The sequence below is a fragment of the Chroicocephalus ridibundus genome, chromosome 2, assembly GCF_963924245.1.
Source record: "Chroicocephalus ridibundus chromosome 2, bChrRid1.1, whole genome shotgun sequence".
Lineage (NCBI taxonomy): Eukaryota > Metazoa > Chordata > Aves > Charadriiformes > Laridae > Chroicocephalus > Chroicocephalus ridibundus.
Genome location: NC_086285.1, coordinates 16557680 through 16580622, shown reverse-complemented (window position 1 = coordinate 16580622; position 22943 = coordinate 16557680). Strand labels below are relative to the sequence as shown.

Sequence of the window (22943 nt, the reverse complement as noted above, 5' to 3'; positions counted from 1 at the left end):
TAGCAATTAGCTCAGTCTAAGTGGGAGGAGAATGAATAGGCAGAGCATTTAGATAAGGAATAAAAGAGAACTATTGTACAGTAGTAAGCCACCATTCTACTCCCTAGTCATAAACTGTGACCTATTCAGAACATCTCCAATTTCTTTAAAGGAAAGAAACAAAAACAGAATAAAGATGCAAGACTGAAACTCACCTCTTCCTGATCCAACATTTGTGTTTTCAGTTTTTCTACTAGTTGGCTCTGCTGATTAATTTCTTCATCCTGCAGTTGAAGTAAGTCTGTGTTCAATAAACTGGCAAATACCACTCAGGAAAAATTATCTAAGAGACAGCAGATGTTAGGCATCTAACTTTTCAATATTCTGAGACAATTATACAACTGAAAGCAATAAAAGTAAAAAAAAAAAAATAGTACTTTTGATTTCACCGCCTGATCCATTAGGCTCTTAACTTGGCATGTATGTGTAAAACACCATGCTTCAAAGACAAAACTCCTGGGCTTTTGCAAGTCTTCTCCAAGTTGTTCTAACTTCCAAGAAACAATTAGGATTTAATTAAAAGATTTTTTCCTCTCCAAATGTAGTACTACTGCTTAAATTTAAAATTATGTTCAAATACAATACACATAACTTGGGAGGTAAAAACTGCTGTCTTCAAATTACTCATTTTCCTGCTTTCTCATTATTTCCCTTCTTCTGGTTCAGTATTATTACAAACAATCAGCTAGGAATGTTCTACACCCAGAAAGCTGAAATACTGTTGAAGATTCTCATTAATGTTTCCTTCCTAACTTTCATTTTTATCATGTTTTCTATGTACTGATACTTTAGTTTTCAGGACATTTTTTATTAGTTTCATTAAAGGAGGGAGAGTAACTAAGAAAGGATGCTCACTTAGGACTAAAATAATACAATTTTGATTTCTCTTAATCAGAGCTTCGCAGTTAGAGTAGGCGCTTCCAGCAAATATTTAAGCAAGCTGTACTGACAAATGAAGATTGGCAAATTAAATATTATATAATATAGCTCAAGATATATTTCCAAGAGGTCTTACATTAAATAAGAATAGCATACCTTGTCATCCAGTTGTTTGTACAGTTTGGCAATTTCTTCCTCACATTTTCTTCTCTCAGCATCAGTGAAATTGCCAGTTACTCCAATTGTGGTAGCTGGTTTATCATTAATAACAGTAATATCCTTGTCCACTGCAAAAGCTTCTAAGTTGGCCTTCTCCTTGTCAAACTGTTCATCAACTGGTACAGTCTCCCCTTGAAGAAAAGAATATACTTGGTTTTAGTAGAGTCAGACATGAAGTATTTTCCACAAACTTACCCTTGAGCAGTATTACACGCTCCCTACTAACAGTACTGCGCCACAGTTAGTAAGCCATCAAGTTCACACGATTAACTGGTAAAAAAACCCATCAATCACTAGATCATCCAAACTATTTCCTGCTTACCACAGAACACTGTATTTCACCCAGTTACTTTATGAGCTCCACATCTCACATCAAACTATCTTCCAGAAAGGCACCTAACCTGCCCTGAAGACAGAAAATCCTTTCTTTTCCCTTGGCAGTCTGTTTTGCTGGGTAGCCATATTTACTTTAAATTGCTTTGCTTCTAATTTAAAATATTTGTTCAGTTACACTTTTATCCTTTTTTATTCAGTAAACCTCTTCTGATAAGAACACTTTACTAACTTTGCATAGAAAGAATACCACACACACTAATCAAGGCACTTCTCTGGTAAACGAAACTAAATTCCTTAGCACCTTATTACAAAACATGTTATGCAGTCCTTGAATGGTATGGGCTCTTTCCAACACTCCAGTACCTCGTGTCAATATTCTGGAAGAACTATACTTAACATTTCAGGTGTGGCCTCATACCGTCTCTATAAAAGATTCAAAAATAGAAAAAATACCACATCTCACTAAACTTACTTAAGTGAGCCCGTTTTTCTCAGATTTACATCAGCCTGTGGGGCAGTTGTTTACAGGATTGCAAAATCGTTTTCTGTAGCTGCCAAACTCCAGAATACACCTGCAAGTATGACCTGTGTTCCTCCATTCCTGAATTTAAGGCTTCGTATTTAACTTGCATTTTGCCAGACATTTCAATAGATAAGTCAATTATTCAGAAAGAAGAGACAGGGTGGGTTTTTTGCCTATTAATATGTTTAAGTTTTAAACAAAGATAAGATCTTGTGATATTGATTTGAATTAGAGAACCAAACCAGAGGAAATTTTACTCAGTTTCTGCATTTACAATTAATATAATTTTTTCTCCCCCCAAATAAAATTTTTTATAGTGTATGTCACTCTTCTTCTGTAGTAAACTAAGCATTGAAGAACCTAATATCAACATACTTCCAGACATTTTTGCCATTATGTGATTATTAGAAGCTGTTCCAGTTGCAATATAGTGAAAAATATGAAGTTCCTATGTCAGCTTATTATCCTTGCTTTAATATTCCTACTACTGTCTTGCATAGTGCTCTCAGTTATTTTTGGTATCCTAATTACTAAGTCAGCCTCTATCATCTTCCCTAAAGTTTGCAAAATAAGAATATAATTGCTTCTCACCATTGCGCCATCTGTTGAGCTCATTTTCTAGCCACTGTATGGTGTTACGGAGAGTCTTGTTTTTCTCTTTTTCCTTCTCATACTTTTTCTTCCATTGTTCTGCAGTGAGCTCCACATTGACACAGACTGTGTTCTTAATGGTCTTTGCTCTACATAGAAACAGCAAAAAACTCTGAATTTTATTTTTTAAAGAAAAGAATTAAAGGCTTTTAAATAAAATTTCCAAGTATCACAGTAAAAGCGTAAACAATTCCCACCTCTTCTAAAAGCTTATTTCTACTCCCTACCAACTTACTATTATTTCAATTAGATTGATACAACTATTAATGGACAGAGCAATAAAATAAACTTTGGGAAGGCTGAAAAATCCAGCTGCATACTTTCACCTGAAAGAATTCCAGTCAGGACAGTGCACAGCTTTGAACAAAGAGTAGCATTCATCACACCTAGCAAATATTTCTCCAACAGAGAGCATAACTTTGAGGGTGTAAACCATCAAGCTTATTTAAGAAACAGCCCACTTCAACCTAAAAATCCAGCTGTTGGATCTCCATTACCCAAAATGGTGTACAAGCTATAAAGTTCAGATTGATTGTCTACGTTCAGTCAGGCAAGTCTCATCTGAACACTTTAACTTTGGAGATGAAACTACAGGCACTAATAATATATCCTCATGAAGTTAATGTGTAGTTTTTACTTTAGTGCCACACCTCACTTACCTCAGCAATTCTTTTGTATAGTCTCCTACTACTAAACACCGTCCCCTCAGCCCTGCCCCCAAAGATGAAAACAGGAAAAAAGTTTAATGGTAGTTACAAACTTTTCCCCCCCATAATATGGCTCCTGTAAGCATCTTTCTGCAAAGTCTTATTGGGATTGATTACTACGAAAAGCCAAATGATTTCCTACTAAGTTATGTGATACTTATCTAGCCTTCAGTTACTACAGCTGCAGGTTTCGGCATAAATTTAACACCTCTAGGAGCCTGAATTAATATACCAGACTAATTATGGTAGCTGATAAAGAAGTGTAATCTATTAACTTCTGATGAAGTCAAGAACATGAGGCAGTGAAACTAGCGCTACAGCTGGAAGACACCTCCCAATAGCTCATTCAAGGAGTACTAATAGAAAAGGACAGGACCTCCTAGATTCTGAAAAGAGACCAAAAAATTCCACTGTTGCAGAATGCAGTCATTACCCCACACCCACTAACTACAGAACTTCTTAAAACCTTGGCAGAATATGTGAAGTCATTTAGACTACTTTCCATAACAAAAAATCTTAGAAAAAAAGAGTAGAAAACTATCTTGTTGAATTAAAGTGGAAGAGGTAAGCTAACAGAAAACCAGATGAACTAAATGAAATGCTGACAGCTTTTGTAGTAATGTGCTCCAGTAAATAAAGTGATTAAATCTACAGGTCAGGAATTGGAGTATTAAAATGAAGCACTAATAACAGAGTGGCAAAGAAGAGATACCTAACAAAATACTAAATTTTAAGTGGGTACTTATAAATTCAATTACAAATGACACAGGAATTTAGAAGTATTAGCTCAAATGTTACTGGAATGCTAGATACAGTGAACAGAACAAAAGATGTAATTCAGCACGCTGTCAAAGAAAGGTTGGCAGAGGACAGGCTCTTCCAGCACATAAAGGATTCAACTTAATAGGGTAAAATTCATTCCTCCCTCCTTCCGCTTAAAGAAAACAAAAAAAAAAAAAAGAAAAAAAAAGTCATTTACTCACCTTTGGCCAAACAGAAGAGTAGATTTAGTTTCAGACTCATTGTATGAAGATGGAGAACAGCAAATAACAATAGTGGTTCTGCAATTACCCCCTAGTGAATCTTGAAGGATTCTGGTCATTTTGCTATCACGATATGGAACATAAGTCTAGGAAGAAAATGGTTAAATGAATCAGTCACAGTTTTTCAGCATATTATTTAATGTGAAACAAGAGCTATGCTTTTGCTAGGTATAACTTCCAAAGACATTAAATTCTATTTTAATTCACAAAACATAAGACTAAACATGTATGGGATGACATAAAATCGTACTTCTGTGTTTGCTAACTTCTAGAGTACAAGAAAAGTGTCAGTATGATGCTTAGGTCCCTCAACATTAAATGTGTGTCAATACAGTATAAGAATAACGGCCAACCGCAATGCATTGATGCACTCAGAATCACAGAATTGTCTAGGTTGGAAGGGACCTTTCAGATCATCAAGTCCAACCACCTAACACTGACAAAACCACCACTAAACCATGTTGCTAAGCACCACGCCTACAGGTCTTTTAAATACCTCCAGGGATGGCGATTCCACCATTTCCCTGGGCAACCTGTTCCAATGCTTGAGAACCCTTTAGTTTAAAACATTCCACATATACCACTGAGATCAGTAAAGAATTTCTACGTAATATCGTATTCAGAGATGCAATCCTTTAACCTTGAAGTATAAGAATACAGAAGAGAACACTTACACTGCTTTCAGCCAAAGCTGAGATGACGTTTCCAAGAGCAGACAAAGACTTGTTGATGTTCTTAGCCTCATCCAGCACAGCACCTTCTGCTCCAGTTTTACTAACCTATACAATATTTCAGTAAATTACTAAATGCATCTTCAAAAAACACGTTCCACATTTAATATAAAACTTGAGTAATTTTCCCGCTTTTAAGTCAGTCTCCCTGACTTTATGAGGCACGCATAAGCAAGTTGGATTACAGGTAAGCAAACTCCTCCTCAGACTCCGTCTCTGATTCACCATCAATTTTTCATTCAAAACTCAGTGTTTAAAGATATATCTGATTTTTTTTAAGCTGAAGTGAATATTTTCCCTGCAAAGTATGCCGTTTCATAGAAGACAAATACACAGTTAAAAATTTCTATGAAATAAACAACTTCAAAAGTTTTCTGAAGTTTGACAAAGTCTGAAATCCTTAGAGTAAAAGGAAATAAGTGTTATAAGTAATTTACAATATCAAAGCAACCAAGAGTTAGAACTTTGTTTTAGTAAGAAGCTCTATATAGTTTGTCCAGAGGTCATCCTTAAAACAAAACACAAAAAAACCCCCAATAAAAACAAACAACAAAAAATACCCCAAGAAACAAAGAAAACCCCACAACAACAACAAAACAACAATCAAAAACCAAACAAACCACACACTACCACTCTCCCACCACCAACCCCCCCCCCCCCCCCCCGAAAATACAGCAGAGTCTATATTAGCAAGAATTTGCGAGAACAGATTTTAGAGGCTGAATCTGGCCTAGAGGAATGCTGTAGGAACTTATCAGCAGAAGTGTGAAAAAAAATCTACCCTGACACCATTTGATTTACCTTAGCTCTTCTGCCACAAGGGCGGAATTTGACTTACAGTTCAATAACCCTCCCTTTTCTGTTCTTCTCACCAAGCAGTGATCATGACTACAGCTAAGCAATTCTCTTTGCTGATGTCTAAAGCAACCGAAGAAAAGGCATCAAAAAACCTCATGGACTTCAAAAAGACTGGGACAAGTGCAAAAGCAAAGTTTGAAATAAACAGTGAAAGGAAAAAAGCTACAGAGGAAGGAGACCTGCAAACCAGCCTTTTTCTTTAACCCTGTTCTCACTTTAATGCTTCATTTCATTCTCATTAAAAAAAAAAAAAGAGAGACCACTACTACGAAACACATTTCAGAATAAACACAGGATCAGAGACAATAATAAAGCCACAGAACAATGACACAAAGAATGACAACAGCAAGCAGAAAGGACTGAAAAAGATGGGTATTGCCCCAGAAGCAAAGATGAACATAAGAAAAGAACATAAATCCAGCACTTAAAAAGCTAAATTACAGTCTATAAGTGATACAGAATAGCCAAAACAATACACAGTTCCTTCCTTGCTTTAAGCCACCAACACAGGAAAGAAAGCTGACATTTTAAACAATGTTAATCAGAATTTCAAATTAAGAAACTTAGTAACACTAAATAAGAAAATTCAGATATTTCACATCCATAAAACTCTTTTTATTCCAGTACCAGGCTACCCAACAGACCTGTACAATTTTTTGCTCTCACAGATACTGAGACTGAAATCTAGCCTATTTCCCCATGCTATTCCATATTTACAAACCCTTACTGAAGAAATGCAGATCAGCTTAAAGAGGTAGTATATAATAGCCAACCCAGACTAGGATTCAGAAGCCACATTTCAAAGTCAAAATTAAAATGCTTCAGAGATGACAACCAAACAATCCGTGTTGCATTAACATAAAATATTTGACTGTAAAGAACAACCAGAGGTTTCCAAAGCAGAAAAAGAAATTTAGAATTACCTTTTCACTACCTGCCAAGTCCACAAGGTAAAGTTTTCCACTTAGTTTCTGTTCTGTTTGAGTATTCTCTTGTTTTACATTAATAAGAAAAATACTATGACTTCTGGAGCTGTGTTCATTCATATCTATAATCCAAAATATATAAGTTGTCAAAAATATTTGTACAACCAAACTAACATAACAAAACAGTATCTTCAAAGAGTGAAGTGACAGATCTAAAGCTCATAAAAGCATATAGAGCAATCTCTGAACGACAATAAAACTGGAGGCAGCAAAACCAATAGTATTGTCTAATTGACTAACAAAGATCCAGTCTCCCTTGAGCTTCTATTAATACCACATAAGCTCACAGATAAGATCTGCTAGCCTGTCAACTATGGATTTCACACATTTAATTTACTTTATTAGAATGGAAAGCACACTTACATTCTGATACAGAACATAGTTTGGCTGGGGTTTTTTTTGTAGCTTTACGAAGTATCCCACTTTACCCTTTTCAAATTTCAACTAGGTGGCTGTAACCTTTCACCCCTTTCTGGTTTAAATACCTACTGCTCCCTCTGCTGTAAAACATACAAAGTAAACAAGACTTATTGAATTCAAAGAATTATTTTAATTCCTTGACAAAATTTAAGCCGACTGCAATCTGAATGAGAAAGTCTGCCTACTACTTCTTCCTTCTAACCATAAATCCCTCAGAGGCCTAAAGGATCAGCTTACCAGAGAAGCAGCTCAACATAGAATAATATCCTTCTATCCAAATTTCTGCTATTTCTCCATTACTTAATCTGGTCCCTACTCCAGAATCTTACTACCCAAGAGCAATGAAGTAGAAGTGCAGGACTGAGTCACTCCTTAAAAGGAACATCATATTTTTATTTTCGATCCTTTCCAAAGAAACAAGAAGAAAAAACTTTGTTTTCTTAATGACTGTATATTCTTTCTTTTCCTGAATAAAGAACTGGACACAGGAAGATTATGACATTCACCCTCAAACTGGCTCTCAAAGATTTCTGACAGTCACTTCAGTTGCTAAGAACTGCAGTATTATTTTGAACGCACCTCATCTTTCCTTGTTGGTTGGGTGTTTTTTTTCTTTTTAAACAATTTGTCACTTCCTAATCCTGCTTCTTGTGGGAAATCGGAGACCTATGACATGGCTCCTTGCAACTCTGCTACATGCCACAGGCCAAAAACCATAGGACACTACGATGCTGCTTAAATCTGCAGCATTTCTGAATATATATTCTGACCACCTTTTCTTAGAATATGTGACAGAATGGCCAAAGTGTAGATAAGCCACAGTGTCTTTCTTATAGATTCATAGGTGAATTGAAACAAATGCCACAAACTGGGATTCTGCACAATTCCAAACGCAGAATGACATCTTTTCTCCAGTGATTCACAGTTCCTCACTGATCACTTACTCTCTCCTTTCGATACAAGTCTAAGTAACAACATCTAACAAGAAATTAATTGAAATACTTGTTTCTGAAAGACATGATGAAACTGCATATGCTAGACCCTTTCAAAAACCTGAATTATTTAGCTCATTATTTTTGTCTTCCTTACTTTCTAAGGCATATGAGAAGCAAATCAATAAAACAGTATAAGACAATAAAAGATAATACTTACTTGTAACTGCTACATGTCGGTTTGACTTTCCTTCATCTATAGTATCCATAACTTCTTCTGGACTACATACAAAACGTTCTGTGCAACCCTTTTAAAAAAAGAAAAAAAAGGCAAAAAAACCATCACACCAACAAGCCAGAGGTAAATGACGTACACTAGAGGAGTGAAAGATGAAAACATATCCGAACGATGCTCACCTTTACATAGGGAACTCTATTCTTGTCCTCATGAACAGAAAGATTGGTCTTTGAAACTGGAAAAGAAAGAGTTCTAAAGCTGAGGTATATATGATTTCTTTGCAAAATGAATGAGCTGTGTACAACATCCTTGTCATTGTCCAAGTCATAGATGTTATTTCTCAACAATACTTTAGAAAAAACTTAATATACATGAAACAACCACTACTGCGGCTTTAGTATTATTCTATAGATTAGCTCCACGCTTTCTTATTCTGATGTACCCTTATCTTTTATAGGTTATTAGCATACTGCATACCTATCTTACTATCATGAAAAGGGGTTTGGTTGGTTTGGTTTGGTTGTTGTTTTTTTGTTTTGTTTTTTTTTGTTGTTTTTTTTTTTTTTTTTTTTTTTTAAAAACTCTCTCCAGAACAATATATTTTCTATGTTCAATATAAATAAAAGACTTACCATCCAAAAGGTCCCTTATTTTATCCAAGTATATTTCAAAATATGACACCTAGAAGTGGGAAAGGGAATAAAGATAAAGCATCAGAAAGCAAAAATGCTTTGCTTTTTGATCAGAAGGATCCAACATGATTATTAGAATGTCCCACATAATATCACATTTAGCTCAAGTCCTTAAGGCTGAACTAAAATACACCTCTAAGAAGAAATTATTTTGATCAAAAGCTTCAAGCACCAAACAGCACTGCCACAGGTTATCAGGATAGCTACCATCAATGTTTAATGGAAACAAGATTAAAGTGTTAACGTAATTCTTTAAGAAGAGTCAGTTACTTCAGAAATAACTCACATTTAAATTTTCCAAGTTACAGGCATTTGAAACAGATATAGAACGTCCATAGGCTACTTCCAGTTGTAATATAGATTAAATAACTAACAACGAAGAAGAGTTTACCTTAATATGAAACTCAAGATTCTCATCCATAGAGTAAATATAATTAAAAATATCTTGCACAATTCTTGGAATAATACCCATTCCATCTGGGTCGTGAAGCTTCCCCTTATTAGAAAAAGATATAATAAAATGAAACTTTCATACTGAATGCAACGTTACAAAACAGTATCCAAAGGCCAAACAGTTAACAGACAAATTAGTTTTAAAATGCTGACAGGTATGATGCACTTATTTTACCTATAAAGGAACACCTTGACCATCCATTTAGGCCCAGCATTTGCCAGGAGTGAAAAGAACGATCTCAGAAATCTCCCAAACTACGAAAAGTGAAAACGTACAAGTAACATTATTCTTGTGTTTCTCATCCTGCTACTAAGGGCTGAAAAAATACAATAATTGCTGTTCTCAGTCCTAAAAAAAATTTTGGGTATCAAAACATTGTAAGGAAAAGAAAATTAAAATTACAAAATGAAAACAAGCAGACATCTTATTACTAGAAAGATAAAGACTATTGTGATGAAAAGAGATGACAGTGACATTAAGAGGAAAATTATTTTAAGATTTCTTACTTCCATAGTGTGTGTCTTTCCAGATGATGTTTGCCCATAAGCAAATATTGTACCATTGTATCCCTCAAGTACATCTAAAGGGAAAGAGCATTTTCATTAGGGTTCATTTCCTTCTTCTAAAGGAAAGTCAAATGAAACAGAATGCAAGCAGGCAGTCCCTAAAGTGTTCAGCAAGTTAAATCATTCAATGTTGGGGAACTCTGTGCTAGAGGGTGTTCCTCCCTACCCCTTTTAATGCATTGAGTCATTCATCATTGACTGTGTTTTAGAAGTTTACTGTCTTAGAAGCATCTGTTCCTTCAACCAGAAAAATCAGGATTTCAGAGTCAGGTACAAAAAGGAAATCAATACAACTGCCAGGCTGAGCAGATAGTCTTTGATAACTCAGAAGAAACCACTGTACATGAGAACACTATAATATTTTCTGCCTTCAGGAAAGTTTAACTGTCCAATTGTGAAGAGAATGGACTATGCCATAAGTTTCAAGCATCTTAGTCTTTGGCCATTAAGCTTATAGTTTAAATTATGAGTGAACCACCACAAAGTTTTAGATTGAGGGGTGAGAGACAGGCAGGTTGGTTTGTTTACAAGTCAGTTACTGTAGAATCACATCCTGCATGCAAACTTTTGTTTTCCAAAACCAAGCATGAGATACTTCAAGTGGAGATGTTTTGCCACCCCATCATACCCGTAATCCATTTGTACCACCACTACAGCTCATTTCCCACATGATGCAGCACAGATTAGAAATGCTGCACAGAGAAACAGAGATCAGATTTTTAGATGGAAGAAAGGGGCAGCATTACAATTCTTAGTTAACTCCAGGTTTTAAGGAGCAAGCTTCTGATCTAATCCTAATTACTATTTAACTCATTAAAGAGTTAAATAGTCACAGCAGCAAGGATTTTTCACAGCAATTCACTTTTCTAGTCATCAAAACCCCCCTACATTTAGCCAGTCCTCTCTTGTCTCTAATAGTTAATATTTCAGGGGAAGGCTTTGTAAAAATTGTTTTGAAAGTTGTGTCAATTAGAATTTATTACTGATCTGAACAAATTAATCGATTTCATTTTCAGGAAGCTAGCTAATTGCTTACTACAACAACTTACTGTGGTATAACCTTTGTTCGAAGACTTGATTTTCTGAAGTTACTAGACCAATTCTGACAATTCAGGTTTGGAGAAATTGTACAACCTGACATGCACAGCACTAATTCACATTTAAACTTTTAATTGTGAGGGTAAAAATCACATTCAAAAAAATCCCCCTTAAACTGTGTATTAAATAAACAAACTAAGAAAGTATCTATAGCATACACATGATTTCACAAATTTCCTTTCCTCTTATATTCCTCCAAACAAACTAAGGCAATTGTAGGATGTTTTCACCAATAAATTTGGGGCGGAAAAACCAAACCTATTCATAAGAGTTAATTTTGAGTTAATTTCTGACAAATTGTTTTTAACAATCTTTTGCAGACAACTGCAAAAAACCCAAAACATGACAGGTAACTGTTATCAAACATTGCAATAGACTGAAAAAACAGGTTAAGCACTGACATAATTTATGAGCTCAACTACAGGCTGATTTTGTACTGCTATGATCCATGTTGGCTTTTATTAAACATTCAGAAGGTAAAAGGGAACAATAGAAGTATCAGTTTTCAACATTGCAATCCACACAAATATGAGACTTAGCATTACGGTTAAAGTTGCTGTTCCACCTTACCTTTGACAATCTTTTTAGCACAATCATTGTATACTTGTTCCTGTGATGTGTTTGACTGGAATACACGGTCAAATATATATGGCTTGGACTGGAGGGAAAAAAAATAGACATAGAAGAGCTATTAAAAAAACCAGATACTGTAAGAAGAACTAGAAGGTGCATGTTCATATTGTTTAGAAGTAGCCTATGCTGTCTCAGCCCAACTTTTTATTTTATTTTAAGAACTTCAAGACTGTAGCAAGGAAATCAGCTTATACAGTGTTGCCCAAATCTTCACATTTGCCTACAAGTAAGGCCTTGAATGAAATATATTTGGTTTCAAAATGCAATCTAAACAGTTCTCCAAAACTACTCTGCCACATGACCTCAATTTACTTGATTTACAATGTAAACAAATGCCCAGTCTGTACATCTGAGAACCCTTTATTCTCTTCTACTTTGGTAGCAGGTTTACTCTGGTAAACCTAAATTATTAAAAATGGCTTATACCACATCATGTAGAATATCTGTCTTGGTAATATTTGTTAAAAACCTCAAACCAAAAAGAAACATTCGGGTCACCTACAGTCAGCACAAGAATTATTTCCCCATATATGATATTGTTAAAATAGTTCCATATTGTTAAAAAAGTTCCATAAGCAGAAGCAAAAGGCCACTTTGGAGAAAGGAAACCTTCCACAGAAGACTCATTTTGGAAGACTCTGGAAGAGGAAGCTCTGACATAGCTTTTTGAAACAAATGTTGGACTTTGCTTTGTTTTAAAGAAGAGATGTTCATAATGCAGTTCTAAGCAACTGACAATCCATTAGGATATGGACTATTATGCTCATCTTAGAGAGGTCAAATTTTTTTGTAGCGTTTTCAGAGCTTGATTTAGTAGGTAGCCAAGCAGATAGGCAAGGTTTACAAAGGAGCTAGCTCAGTTACCATTGCTAAACTCACTGCAACTCCTAAGTGCTCCATTTTGCCTAAATTTAATTCATTATCATCCTCCCGCAAGGATATTCTGGAACTGCTTCCCCATCAATGAAACAATAATAGCTTCCATCCTTCACCCACCCACCACATTCCCTTCCACAGTCTGACCTCCCTTTTAATAACATCTAGCATAACACCAAACAAAGATTTTTAGATTCAACACGTATTTATCTGCTGAGAGGGCTTGAAGTCAGGTGGATGAGCTCCATCTTGGAAAAAAATAATTACAGCATTCACTGTGTAAATATGCTCAAGAAACCACAACACTCAGTAGGCAGAAACTATCCCTAAGGTGCTGAAGTTTGTCAGAACACTTGTTTCACAGCAGGGAAATCACAAGCCTTCTCGATTACTCATTTTAGCTTCAAATGCACCTCAAATTCATGCGTTGTACAGTAGAATTAAGTCCATTATACACCAGAAGACAAACAAGTTCAAATAACCCTGAGGTAAGAAAATGAAGACTGAGAACACATTACATAAAAATTTAAGTCACTGTAGAAAAAGTAAGACTAGCTATACATCTTCTTTCTCACTAGCAGCTGTAGTTTCAAAAAGCCTCCAACTCCACAAATATCCACTCCAACTCCACAGCTACACTACGCACTGCAAGTCATCTACATCACAAAACATTAATCAGATCTCTTTCATGCTCAACTTCTGCATATCTGTATGCACTGAAATAACACCATTTTGGAGGATTGTATTTACCATTACACACTGGAAAACTATAGTGAGAAGAGTGATAGCATCCAACATCACTGCAAACAATCTGTGAAGCATTAGTAATTTGTGTGTTTGTACTTGTAAGAGTTAGACTCTTCTACAGATACTGCTCCAGAAAATATATAGATGACAATTATTCCAATTACATTGATTTCGGAAGAATTAGGGAAAGTTCCTGGATACAATCTTCTGACAGTCTATGCAGCAAGTGTTAACAATACTCACTATTTCTTACAGATCCCAACATATCTGATCTTTGCTGTTCCAAATACAGCATCACAACTATGAGGACAGAAAAGTATATTAGAATGCAAATATTATTTGCATAGTATATGTGTCTGAATGTATACACATACATTATCGTGTATTTATATCTTACTACAGAATACTTCTGATGCCAAAAAGCAGAGTTTTTTTATTTACTTCAAAGAAATCCAACTCAAAAAACAAAGATAAAAAAATAAATATAGAGCCTAGTTTCTGGTACAGGAAGATACCTTGTTTAGAAAGGACTGTAGGCATAACCTCCACGAGTTTGCAACTACCCTGCAATCTACAGGTATTTGCACCAGGTTCTGAAAAAGCTTTTTTTCCCTCTAAGTTTTTAAACAGCATTTAGAGGAATTTGGTTTGTTCCTGTTTGTTTTGGGGTTTTTTTTTGGGGGGGGGGGGGGGGTTGGGTTTTTTTGTTGTTGTTTTTTGGGGGGGTTGTTTGTTTGTTTTGGGTTTTTTGTTTTTGTGTTTGTTTGTTTTTGTTTTTTTTAATTCTTCTGCCAAGCAAAGGCTGACTGAATTGAACTATTCTTCTTTATCTACATTAACGAAAATTATCCTGAATAATTTGAGAGTAATCCATAGACAGGATACTTTTAGACTATCTACTCTCCAATTGCCATTCAAATGCCTTCGTAAGAGAACAGAGCCAATTACAGTATCTCATATAATTACAGTCTCTTTTGTTTTACAAAATGTTAATATAACAGATAGCATGTATGATGAATACCACGGACTAGTAAGAACAGAAAACCAGGCTGCAAGGACTCACTTGGACAGTATTGCCTTTAGTTGATCTTCTTTATTTACACAGTGAAAGCTGCTAGGCACATGACAAATTCCAAATTTCCCTCAACTTAACAACTGCTACCAACATACCCACAAAATTTAGGAATTCTGGCCCCCAAAATAATCCTCACAAGGGGTCCTGTTTATACCACTTGTCACTTCCCCATCCCTTGCATGTGGAAAGTGGAATATTTGTTTACATGCCCTCAGTATTATAGTTCTTAGATGAAGCCACAATACAACTTCAAAGCACTCAAAAATCCAATTACATATTTCCCTCCCCTCCCAGGTCACAGTACAATTATCACACCTGTGAAAACCCACACTAGAGGCATGCCCCTGCTCCATCATTACTGAATCAATATCTAATCAAGTAGGTTTAGCCAAGCAGGTTCCAGGATAATTATGTTTTAAGAATACAAGTTACTCCCACTCATATGGTTTCACATCTTTGACATCTGCAATACTATGACTTACCACTTCTCTTTACAGTCTACTTTCTGCTGTAAACAAAGCTAAAACAGTATTACACAGATTACCCTGCCCTAGAAAGCCTCCTCATTACCTTTAAGAGATTAATCAAGAAAGATTAAAGTGTCAGATATTTTTTCTATACCAGATGCCTATTCTTCCTCAACTAGTAAACAATCAGATATTATGATGGAACTGAAAACACAAAGGTTCCAAGCAACATTACCACATAGTGTCGATAACAGTGGTAGTCGCAGCATCACTACCACTATACGATGCTGCTTTGACATACTCTAGAAATTTTCAGGAAATATTTCTCAAATCCTATTAAAAAAAGTTTAGAACATAAAACCTCTAAGCAACACAAAATATCAAGCAAACGAGCAGAGCTTCTAACTTTTTCTCTCCAAATAGAGAGAACTCAACATTTACATTCGCTCCTTGCCTAGCATTTGTTCTGTCAGTAATCAACTACAGGACAGCTTCAGCTCCCATAATTGCTTGTACTGAGGGGATGTGGTCCAACAGCAAAAACTTTGCAAGCGCTTTCACAGCCCTCAAAAAAGTACATCTGCCAACATGATTTAGTGGCAGTTAAGCTGAATCTTAATAAAGTGCCTATGTTTAAGTACACATTTCCACAATTAAAGCTAGTTATCAGTTATCCTTACACAAAAGGATGCTCAGCCTATCAAAATTATACACAATTTGGAGCATGCATGAGTCCGTTCCTCAGAAAAGTTAGTTTTTCTCAGTACCTTCAGTGTAGTCCTCATTGTGATCAGCCTGACCACAAGTAGGCTGAAACCCTAAAAGTCCTAGAAATACTTAATGTTATCTCCCATAAAAATAATTTAAAATATCTTTCATTTTCCCATTGTAACTTTCTGTAAACTACAGAATTGGTTACTCATAACAATACTTTAGTTTACCTTATTTTCTGTGAATTAGTATCTGAAGCAAAGTCAGTAGTGAAAATTTACTTGAAAAATCAGTAGAGTATTTTTCTGCCACAACATATCCAGATGACCTTTACTGTTTTTTGCTAGAATGGACTGATAGAGCAATATTATACCCACCAATGGTTGGCTTATTCTTGGTAAGAGGTTCAAGTAATGGGTTTACCTCTCCTTTAAGTTTCACATCTTTAATAAAGAACATTCTTCCCATCAGCACAAAATATGGAAAAAGAAAAATCCCACACTGAACAATTTCTGGAAAGCACCATGTCAAATAACTGACTCAGTTCTTCCTATTACTAAGCTAAGGTATTGCTGCTTTGACACACCTAATGGAGTCCAACATCATGAATGAGTGAAAAGGCACCATTCCAAATCAGTATTTTATTTTTAGGATAAGGAAAAAGCATTTTCTTCTTGTCCTAGCTCTGTGGAAACAAAACTGCAGCCAACACAGAACAGTTATTGGTTCTCAGCTCTTTCTGCCCTATTTTTTGTATTTCTGTGCAAATAATGCAACTCAACTACCAACACCTACAGCAGTTATTTATTGTTGTTACGGAAGGACTTTACAAAATGACACGTCATTTTATTTTTGAAAAAATGTGACTGGAAACCCAATTTCCAGCATAGAAACAGAGAGAAAATTTGGAACAAGAGGTTTAGCCAAGCTTTGCTTTAGTAAAGAGTTTGTTCTGCAGAGAAGTAAGCACTGCTGGCATAAAAACGGTCATAGAATTTCAGAATGGCCAACAAGTATGAGATGAGTGAGGTGTTTCTAAGCAAGTGGTACAGCAGCCAGGGAGCATGGCTCTCCCTTTAGACATTACTGTAAGCTAGAATATTTGTTTTCTGTTAAATCATCATACAGTGTCATCTGAAAAAGGTCTCTATTATCCACCATTTCACAGAATGAAAAAAAAACCAAAAACAAAACAGAGCAACACTGAAAGAATATTATTGTTTCAGCTACAGAATGCAATTTCCGATTTATATTTAAGTTGCACTGTAGACATTAAGCATTTTTATTCATGTGTGTCTAATTAAACAGTGATTACCTTCATGCTAGCAAAATAATAAAAAAGTTGTTTTGAGAATGTACCTTGTTTCTTGCATTTATACAGTCCAGCACAGCCTTTCTTTCAGCAATGCATATGAATTACATTTTCCTTTTGAATAATCTGCTGCCAAAAGCTGCAGTAATAGCAAGTGATCTTCATTAATCTTATTCTAATGTAACTTAAACCTAGCTTGGCTCTCATTTACTATCCAATGCTAGTTTAAAAAGTAATGAAAAAGAAAGCTAAATGTCTCAAGGTCTTCCCAGGATCACAGGGGTTACATCTTACATACAAAAAAAACCCACAGTACTCTAAACAAATATGAAGATACAGGCAGGCAGCCATGATTCCTTCTTAAAGGCCATAGGAATAAGGAATATACTACGATCATTACTAGAAACATTTGGACAACAGACAGACACTGGCCATTTCTGTGAATGCTCATAGCACCTCACCACTTCAGTTATTTGACAGTACTGTTTTCAGCTTAGGCTTCATCCCGAAATCCTCAATTGTCACCGTATTCCGTAATCTGTCTTATCTTTTGCACCGTTGTAAAATGAGAAAGACCAGGTACAGAAATGTTTTTTTAAAAAGAAGTATAGATACGTTCAGCAGAACTATAAAGCTACCCAGTTGCAAACAGTTTTACATTTGAAAAAATAAAGTACATAATCATATATATTATAGGCTTGCATTTCCTCCTTGTTTCATCTTACTCAAATTCCTGAAATCCATGAGCAAATTGCTATCAATTTTTGTATATAGGCACATTTATGATATTTAACATAAAAGCCATATACTCATAACAAGCTGCCCTATTATTTGTTTTAACAAAACCCTTATATTTACTTAACAGGAAGAGCCAGTATAAAAAAAAATTAAGAAAATATTAAAATGGTAAGAAGCCCCCTTAAATTAATAATTTAAAAGCTCTTTACTGTTAAAAAGCTTTCAACCTGTGGAAGGACAATACTTCTTCAAAGTCTGTTCTTTAAAACAGACCAACACCATATGTCCCTTCAAATTGCTGTTACACACTAGCTACAATTAAAACAAGTACTTTATCTAAATCAAAACAACTCACTTGTCCAGAAAGACAACCATGCCAGTAATTACACAGGAGCCAGGAAGAGAAGGGAGGAGGATAGATAGCTCAGAGATGACAGGGGAGTCAAGGAAGCAGGAGGGTTTGGTTATAGTCACCGATTTCCCTCCCCACCCTCCTCCACAGAGGAGTCAAGCCTGGTATAAGCTCTGCTTCCACCATCTCCTAGATTTCACCTCCTATCTACCATTACAGGCAACTCCCAAGTATTATTAAAGAAGCCTTCACTGTTTCAGCACAGAACCAGGTGCACACAGAAGGTGCAAGTCCTTCAGGTAGCCGAGGAAAGCGGCTATAAAAAAAAAAAAGTGGTTCAATTATTGTTCAATAGGCAGCCAATATGACATGTAGCAATAAAGACAGAAATCAAACAGCTGAAGTAACCAAACATACAGCTTATTGAGGATCTTTTAGAAACTGTTTCATGAGAGGGACTGTTTCTGTTACCATCCTCCTTTGGGCAATTCCACAACACACACAAGAAGTGGCTGGCTACAGCCAGGTTGGCAGGTTCATAACTTTGTAAAACCTCAGTCAGCTTGTTAAAAAAAAAAAAAAAAATACAAGTTAAAGTCATTGTCTCAACAGTTTTAGAGAACCAAGTCGTAACTTCGAGAACGTTGATATTGTCATATATCCACCATTATAAAAAACAAAGTCACAAAATATCAATCCTTTATTAAAATTTCGTGAAACAGAAGTCAAATACTGTTACTGCTACCCAATCTCATAATTTTGGGGGGTGTTTTTCCCCCAAAGTCAGACACAATAAGTCCTGGCCCTAGGACCCCCAAAGGATTTTTTATTGTCATTTTTACCAGTGCAGAAAACACCGAAGCACAGTTGTAACACTAAATATTAACCCCGAGCACAAAGTCCCACATGATCCCTCAGAAGCATGCCATCAGACTGTTCTACTCAGATATAGCACCACTTCAGCCCAATTTACATTGCAGATATTTTTAAAGCACACTTAAAAAGTATTTAAAGAATGTAAGTTTTCTGTTCTCTTTAGACTAGAGCTACTGAAAAAATAAGTGGAAAATTTATTTTTAAGAAGCTGGAAAACATCAAGGATTCTAAACTTAATCGTGGATTTTAAACAGAATAGGTAGTGTCACAATGAATGGATATTCACTGATGTAAGTGAGATCATTTGTTCTAGTTAAATTTTCCAGGCTCAGTTCCTCACTCTGAGGAGTTTACCTGTACAACCCCAGGAAGAGATGTACTCCAAGATACTAAACTGCCAGCCGAAATAAGCCCAAATTACCTCACTTCACAAGCATGCCATCATTCTTGTAGCTCCAGACTCATGAAATTCCAAATTTTCTTGACAAATTCAGTTGAATATTAACAGACTAGAGCACTAGTATTTAGTAAATCATACTAAAAGAAGTATTTTATTAAATCGCCTCCTTCAACTTCAGATACCGTGCGAAAAAGCTATTATCGGTAGCCTCAAGAAACAGAGCATAAAACCCAAAATTTGAATACAGATAATAACAGACATCTAAGTTACTTTCAGCAATGCAGAACCAGTACTGTCTCTAGAGAGAAAACTATTTATATGAAAACACAAATTAAACATTAGCAAGTATAAAACAAACATTGGGAATAAACTGTGTTTGTACAATACCAACCAAACCAGGCAATAAACTACTGTACTTTAGTTTTATATTCCAGTTCCACTTTGTAGCTAAACATGACACATTGAACAAAAAGGAAAGGATTAACTTTTTCCTTGTAACGTTCAGGCTGTTTTACAACTGGTCGCATACTTTGCAAGGTGACTTCAGTTAAAATAGATTTACAAACACGTAATAAGCCAAATGGTCTGTTTATTCTGATTAAAAAAAAAAAAGTTATCAGACGAAGACTGATTCACAGATGACAAGCACCAATGAACTGGAGCCTGCACTGTTGTTCTGCGTTTTGTTTTTTTTTCCCCCTCAAAAAACTCTCTTTAGGCAACTACTTCGATGGTAGCTCCGGTGCATGCATTTTGAGCACGTCTTTAGCGGTCAGACTCATCGCGGACGCCAAAGCCGGGGACAGGCTGGCCGGGGAACACACCGGGACTCGCCCGCTGTCCCCCCCCGGCAATCCACGCCTTTTCCGCGGACACACCGTGCCCGGGGCTCAGCAGCGAGACCTCACCCCACGCCTCAAGTCCCCAGCCTTTCGCTAGAGCCTTCGTCAAAGGTTTCCCGAGCCGCTACCACTGGCCTGTCCCCACAGCCCTACGCCCACCGCTCGGGGACCTCTGCCCCCACTGGCTCCCTGCTCTTTGCCCGACCGTGCACACATCCAGACGAGCTCTGCCTGCCCTCCTCCCCTTCTTCCCCCCTTCAAAGGCCACCCCCCTTCCTGAGGCGTCCCCTCTCGCCTCAGCCCTGCCCTCTCGCCTCACACCGCGCCCATCCCCGCGGTCCCCGACCCCTGACATCCCCCCTCTCCCCCCCCGCCCCAGCGCTGCCCCCGCCTTTCCCCTCCGGGGCGGCCCCTCACCGCGATGACGACGGTGTCCTCGCCCTGAAACTTAGCGATGTACTTGTCGCCGCGGGTCACTTCGGACTCATTGAGGGGCCTGAAGCGACACATCACTTTGATGTTACACTCCGCCGGGTCCGCCATCTTAGGCCAACGCCGCCTCCGGGGCGCTCAGCTCCACCGCCACCCGCTGCTTGCCTCTACGCCGACCCGCTCCGGGAGGGTCTCGCAAAGCCGCCGTTGCCGGGAAGCCTGCGCCCGCCCGAGCAGAAGGGAAAAGGGAAGGGCTCCTTCCTGGCCGCCGCCACCGCCTCCCGCTCTCACTTCCTCCCCAATATGGCAGCCATGGCGGCGCCTGCAGCCGGCGAGCCCCAGCCCTCCCTCGCCGGGCGGAGGTGGGGCACCGGGGGTGACGTCACCCTCCGCAGCGCCCAGCCCCGCCCCCTGGCGGGGACTTGCTGCGCAGGCGCCAGGCGTTGCTGGGGCGGAGGCAGAGTTGTCGCTCGCGGGCGCGGCGCCCGCGCGATCGCCGCGCGGCCGAGGGGGCGGGGCTGCCCAGGGGGTGGGGTTCCCCCTCAGGGGTGGGAGGGCGGGAAGGAGGTACCATGGCCGCCCTTTCCCCCGTGTTGCCCCCCATCATCCCGCTCTCCCTCCGCACGGTTTGCGGCCACAGGGCTGGGGTTAAGCCCGGCCACGGTGCTGCGAGGAGGGACGAGACCTTGCCTGACGGGGCGGGGGCGGCAGCGGCAGCGGCAGCCGGGCCGCTCCCCGTCACACCTCCCTCCCTCACAGCCCTGAGGCTGGCTAACGGCCGGTGCCGGGCGGACGCCGGCTCTCGTGGCGGTGAGGCGGGTCGCGACACGGTCCTCTCACCAGCTGCACGCCCGAGCGGGGCAGTTCCGCTTAGAGCTGAGCTCTGCAAGTGTGCTGAAAACTGAGAGACCGAGTGTGACGTGAAGTCTTAAAGCAGACGGTTGAGGTAGAAACCTCCGATATTTCTTTATGTGTTTTGGGTTTTTTTTCCTTGCTCGGAGAGGTAAAAAAGGAAAAAAACCCACTTCCATGAGGTGTTCACAGATGTCAGGGAGCTGTTAGTATTTTCTGAAGTGACCTTGGTGCCTGCATGTGTCTCGAGCTGGGAAGCAGGCAGTGTTCTGTGGGCGAGTGGGGATCCGAAGAGCACACAACTTTTGGGGCACCTCCTATGACAGAGTCTCTCATCACCTTCTCGCACCAATTTTAAAAAAGAGTCTACACAGTATTTTTTTTAAGCCTAATTTATTGCAAGTTTTGTTTATTTTTTTTTACAGGGAGCTCTAATTCTGGTCAATCAAAACTTAGGGATTGTATCCAGGTAAAAAGTGTCGGCTATGCCCTTCTGATCAGAGATTCTCAAGAGTCTCACAAGTTTACAACTGTACCTCTTACATCCAGGTATGAACTTTCAAACTGGGACAAAGTACAAACTGGCTGCTTGGCTAAGTTACATCTGCTTCCTGACAGAAATCATGATTTGTACTGGAAAATTTTCAAGTATACTTGAAGTTAATAAAAGAAAAAAAAAAAAAGGGAGCCTTTCTCTTAAATCAGTAAAGTTTAGTACGCCAGAATGATTCAGAATAGTAATGTCCTTCCCTTAAAGTACTTTCTTTTTCATTAAAAAAGGGGAAAAAATTGAGAATTTTAATTGGGCATCCTCTGTTTTCAAGACCCTTCTCAGTTTAGGGATTTCAATGGTGTGTTTTCACTTTGGATAGGTGTGCAAGGTCAACACAGCTTCAAAACTACTCCACATGACAGAAGAATTACCTAATAATCTAGTTTCATCTACAGCTTCTTTTCACACAGTAATACAAAAAATATTTTTGTGCCTAGTTTATCTTATGAGGTAAGCTAAGTCTTCTAAATTGAGTTCATGTTGTAACAAGTTTATTTTTCTGCTGTGGTTAAAAATTCTTCAGGACTGTGCTGTCTTATCCAGGGCAGCAACAATTATACTTCCCCACCTATCAGTACATGTGGAAATAGTTGTCTGGTAAAGCCAAGGCATATAATCAGTCTTTAGAGGGTGCAGTGCTGCTCCACAACATGTAGCATATGATATATAGAGACATCTGTCTCCAGTTCTGTTTGTCTGTGTTTT

General features: G+C 37.9%; 1 protein-coding gene across 2 annotated transcripts in view; it reads right to left on the bottom strand.

Moving 5' to 3' along the window:
- KIF5B (kinesin family member 5B) overlaps positions 1 to 21213 on the bottom strand; it is a 38363-nt gene extending 17150 nt beyond the window's left edge. The window contains exons 1-13 of one of the 2 annotated variants that reach the window (XM_063324502.1): positions 20819 to 21213; positions 11943 to 12030; positions 10215 to 10288; positions 9646 to 9750; positions 9195 to 9243; positions 8742 to 8797; positions 8545 to 8632; positions 6910 to 7034; positions 5072 to 5176; positions 4338 to 4483; positions 2588 to 2736; positions 1075 to 1268; positions 195 to 263 (exon numbers count right to left, since the gene is read on the bottom strand). In XM_063324502.1, coding sequence (XP_063180572.1) covers positions 195 to 263; positions 1075 to 1268; positions 2588 to 2736; positions 4338 to 4483; positions 5072 to 5176; positions 6910 to 7034; positions 8545 to 8632; positions 8742 to 8797; positions 9195 to 9243; positions 9646 to 9750; positions 10215 to 10288; positions 11943 to 12030; positions 20819 to 20944 — 1374 coding nt within the window. In that variant the 5' untranslated portion in view covers positions 20945 to 21213. The remainder of the gene's footprint in view (positions 1 to 194; positions 264 to 1074; positions 1269 to 2587; positions 2737 to 4337; positions 4484 to 5071; positions 5177 to 6909; positions 7035 to 8544; positions 8633 to 8741; positions 8798 to 9194; positions 9244 to 9645; positions 9751 to 10214; positions 10289 to 11942; positions 12031 to 20818) is intronic. The other variant, XM_063324501.1, reaches the window with a different exon arrangement.
- Positions 21214 to 22943: the final 1730 nt, after the last annotated feature.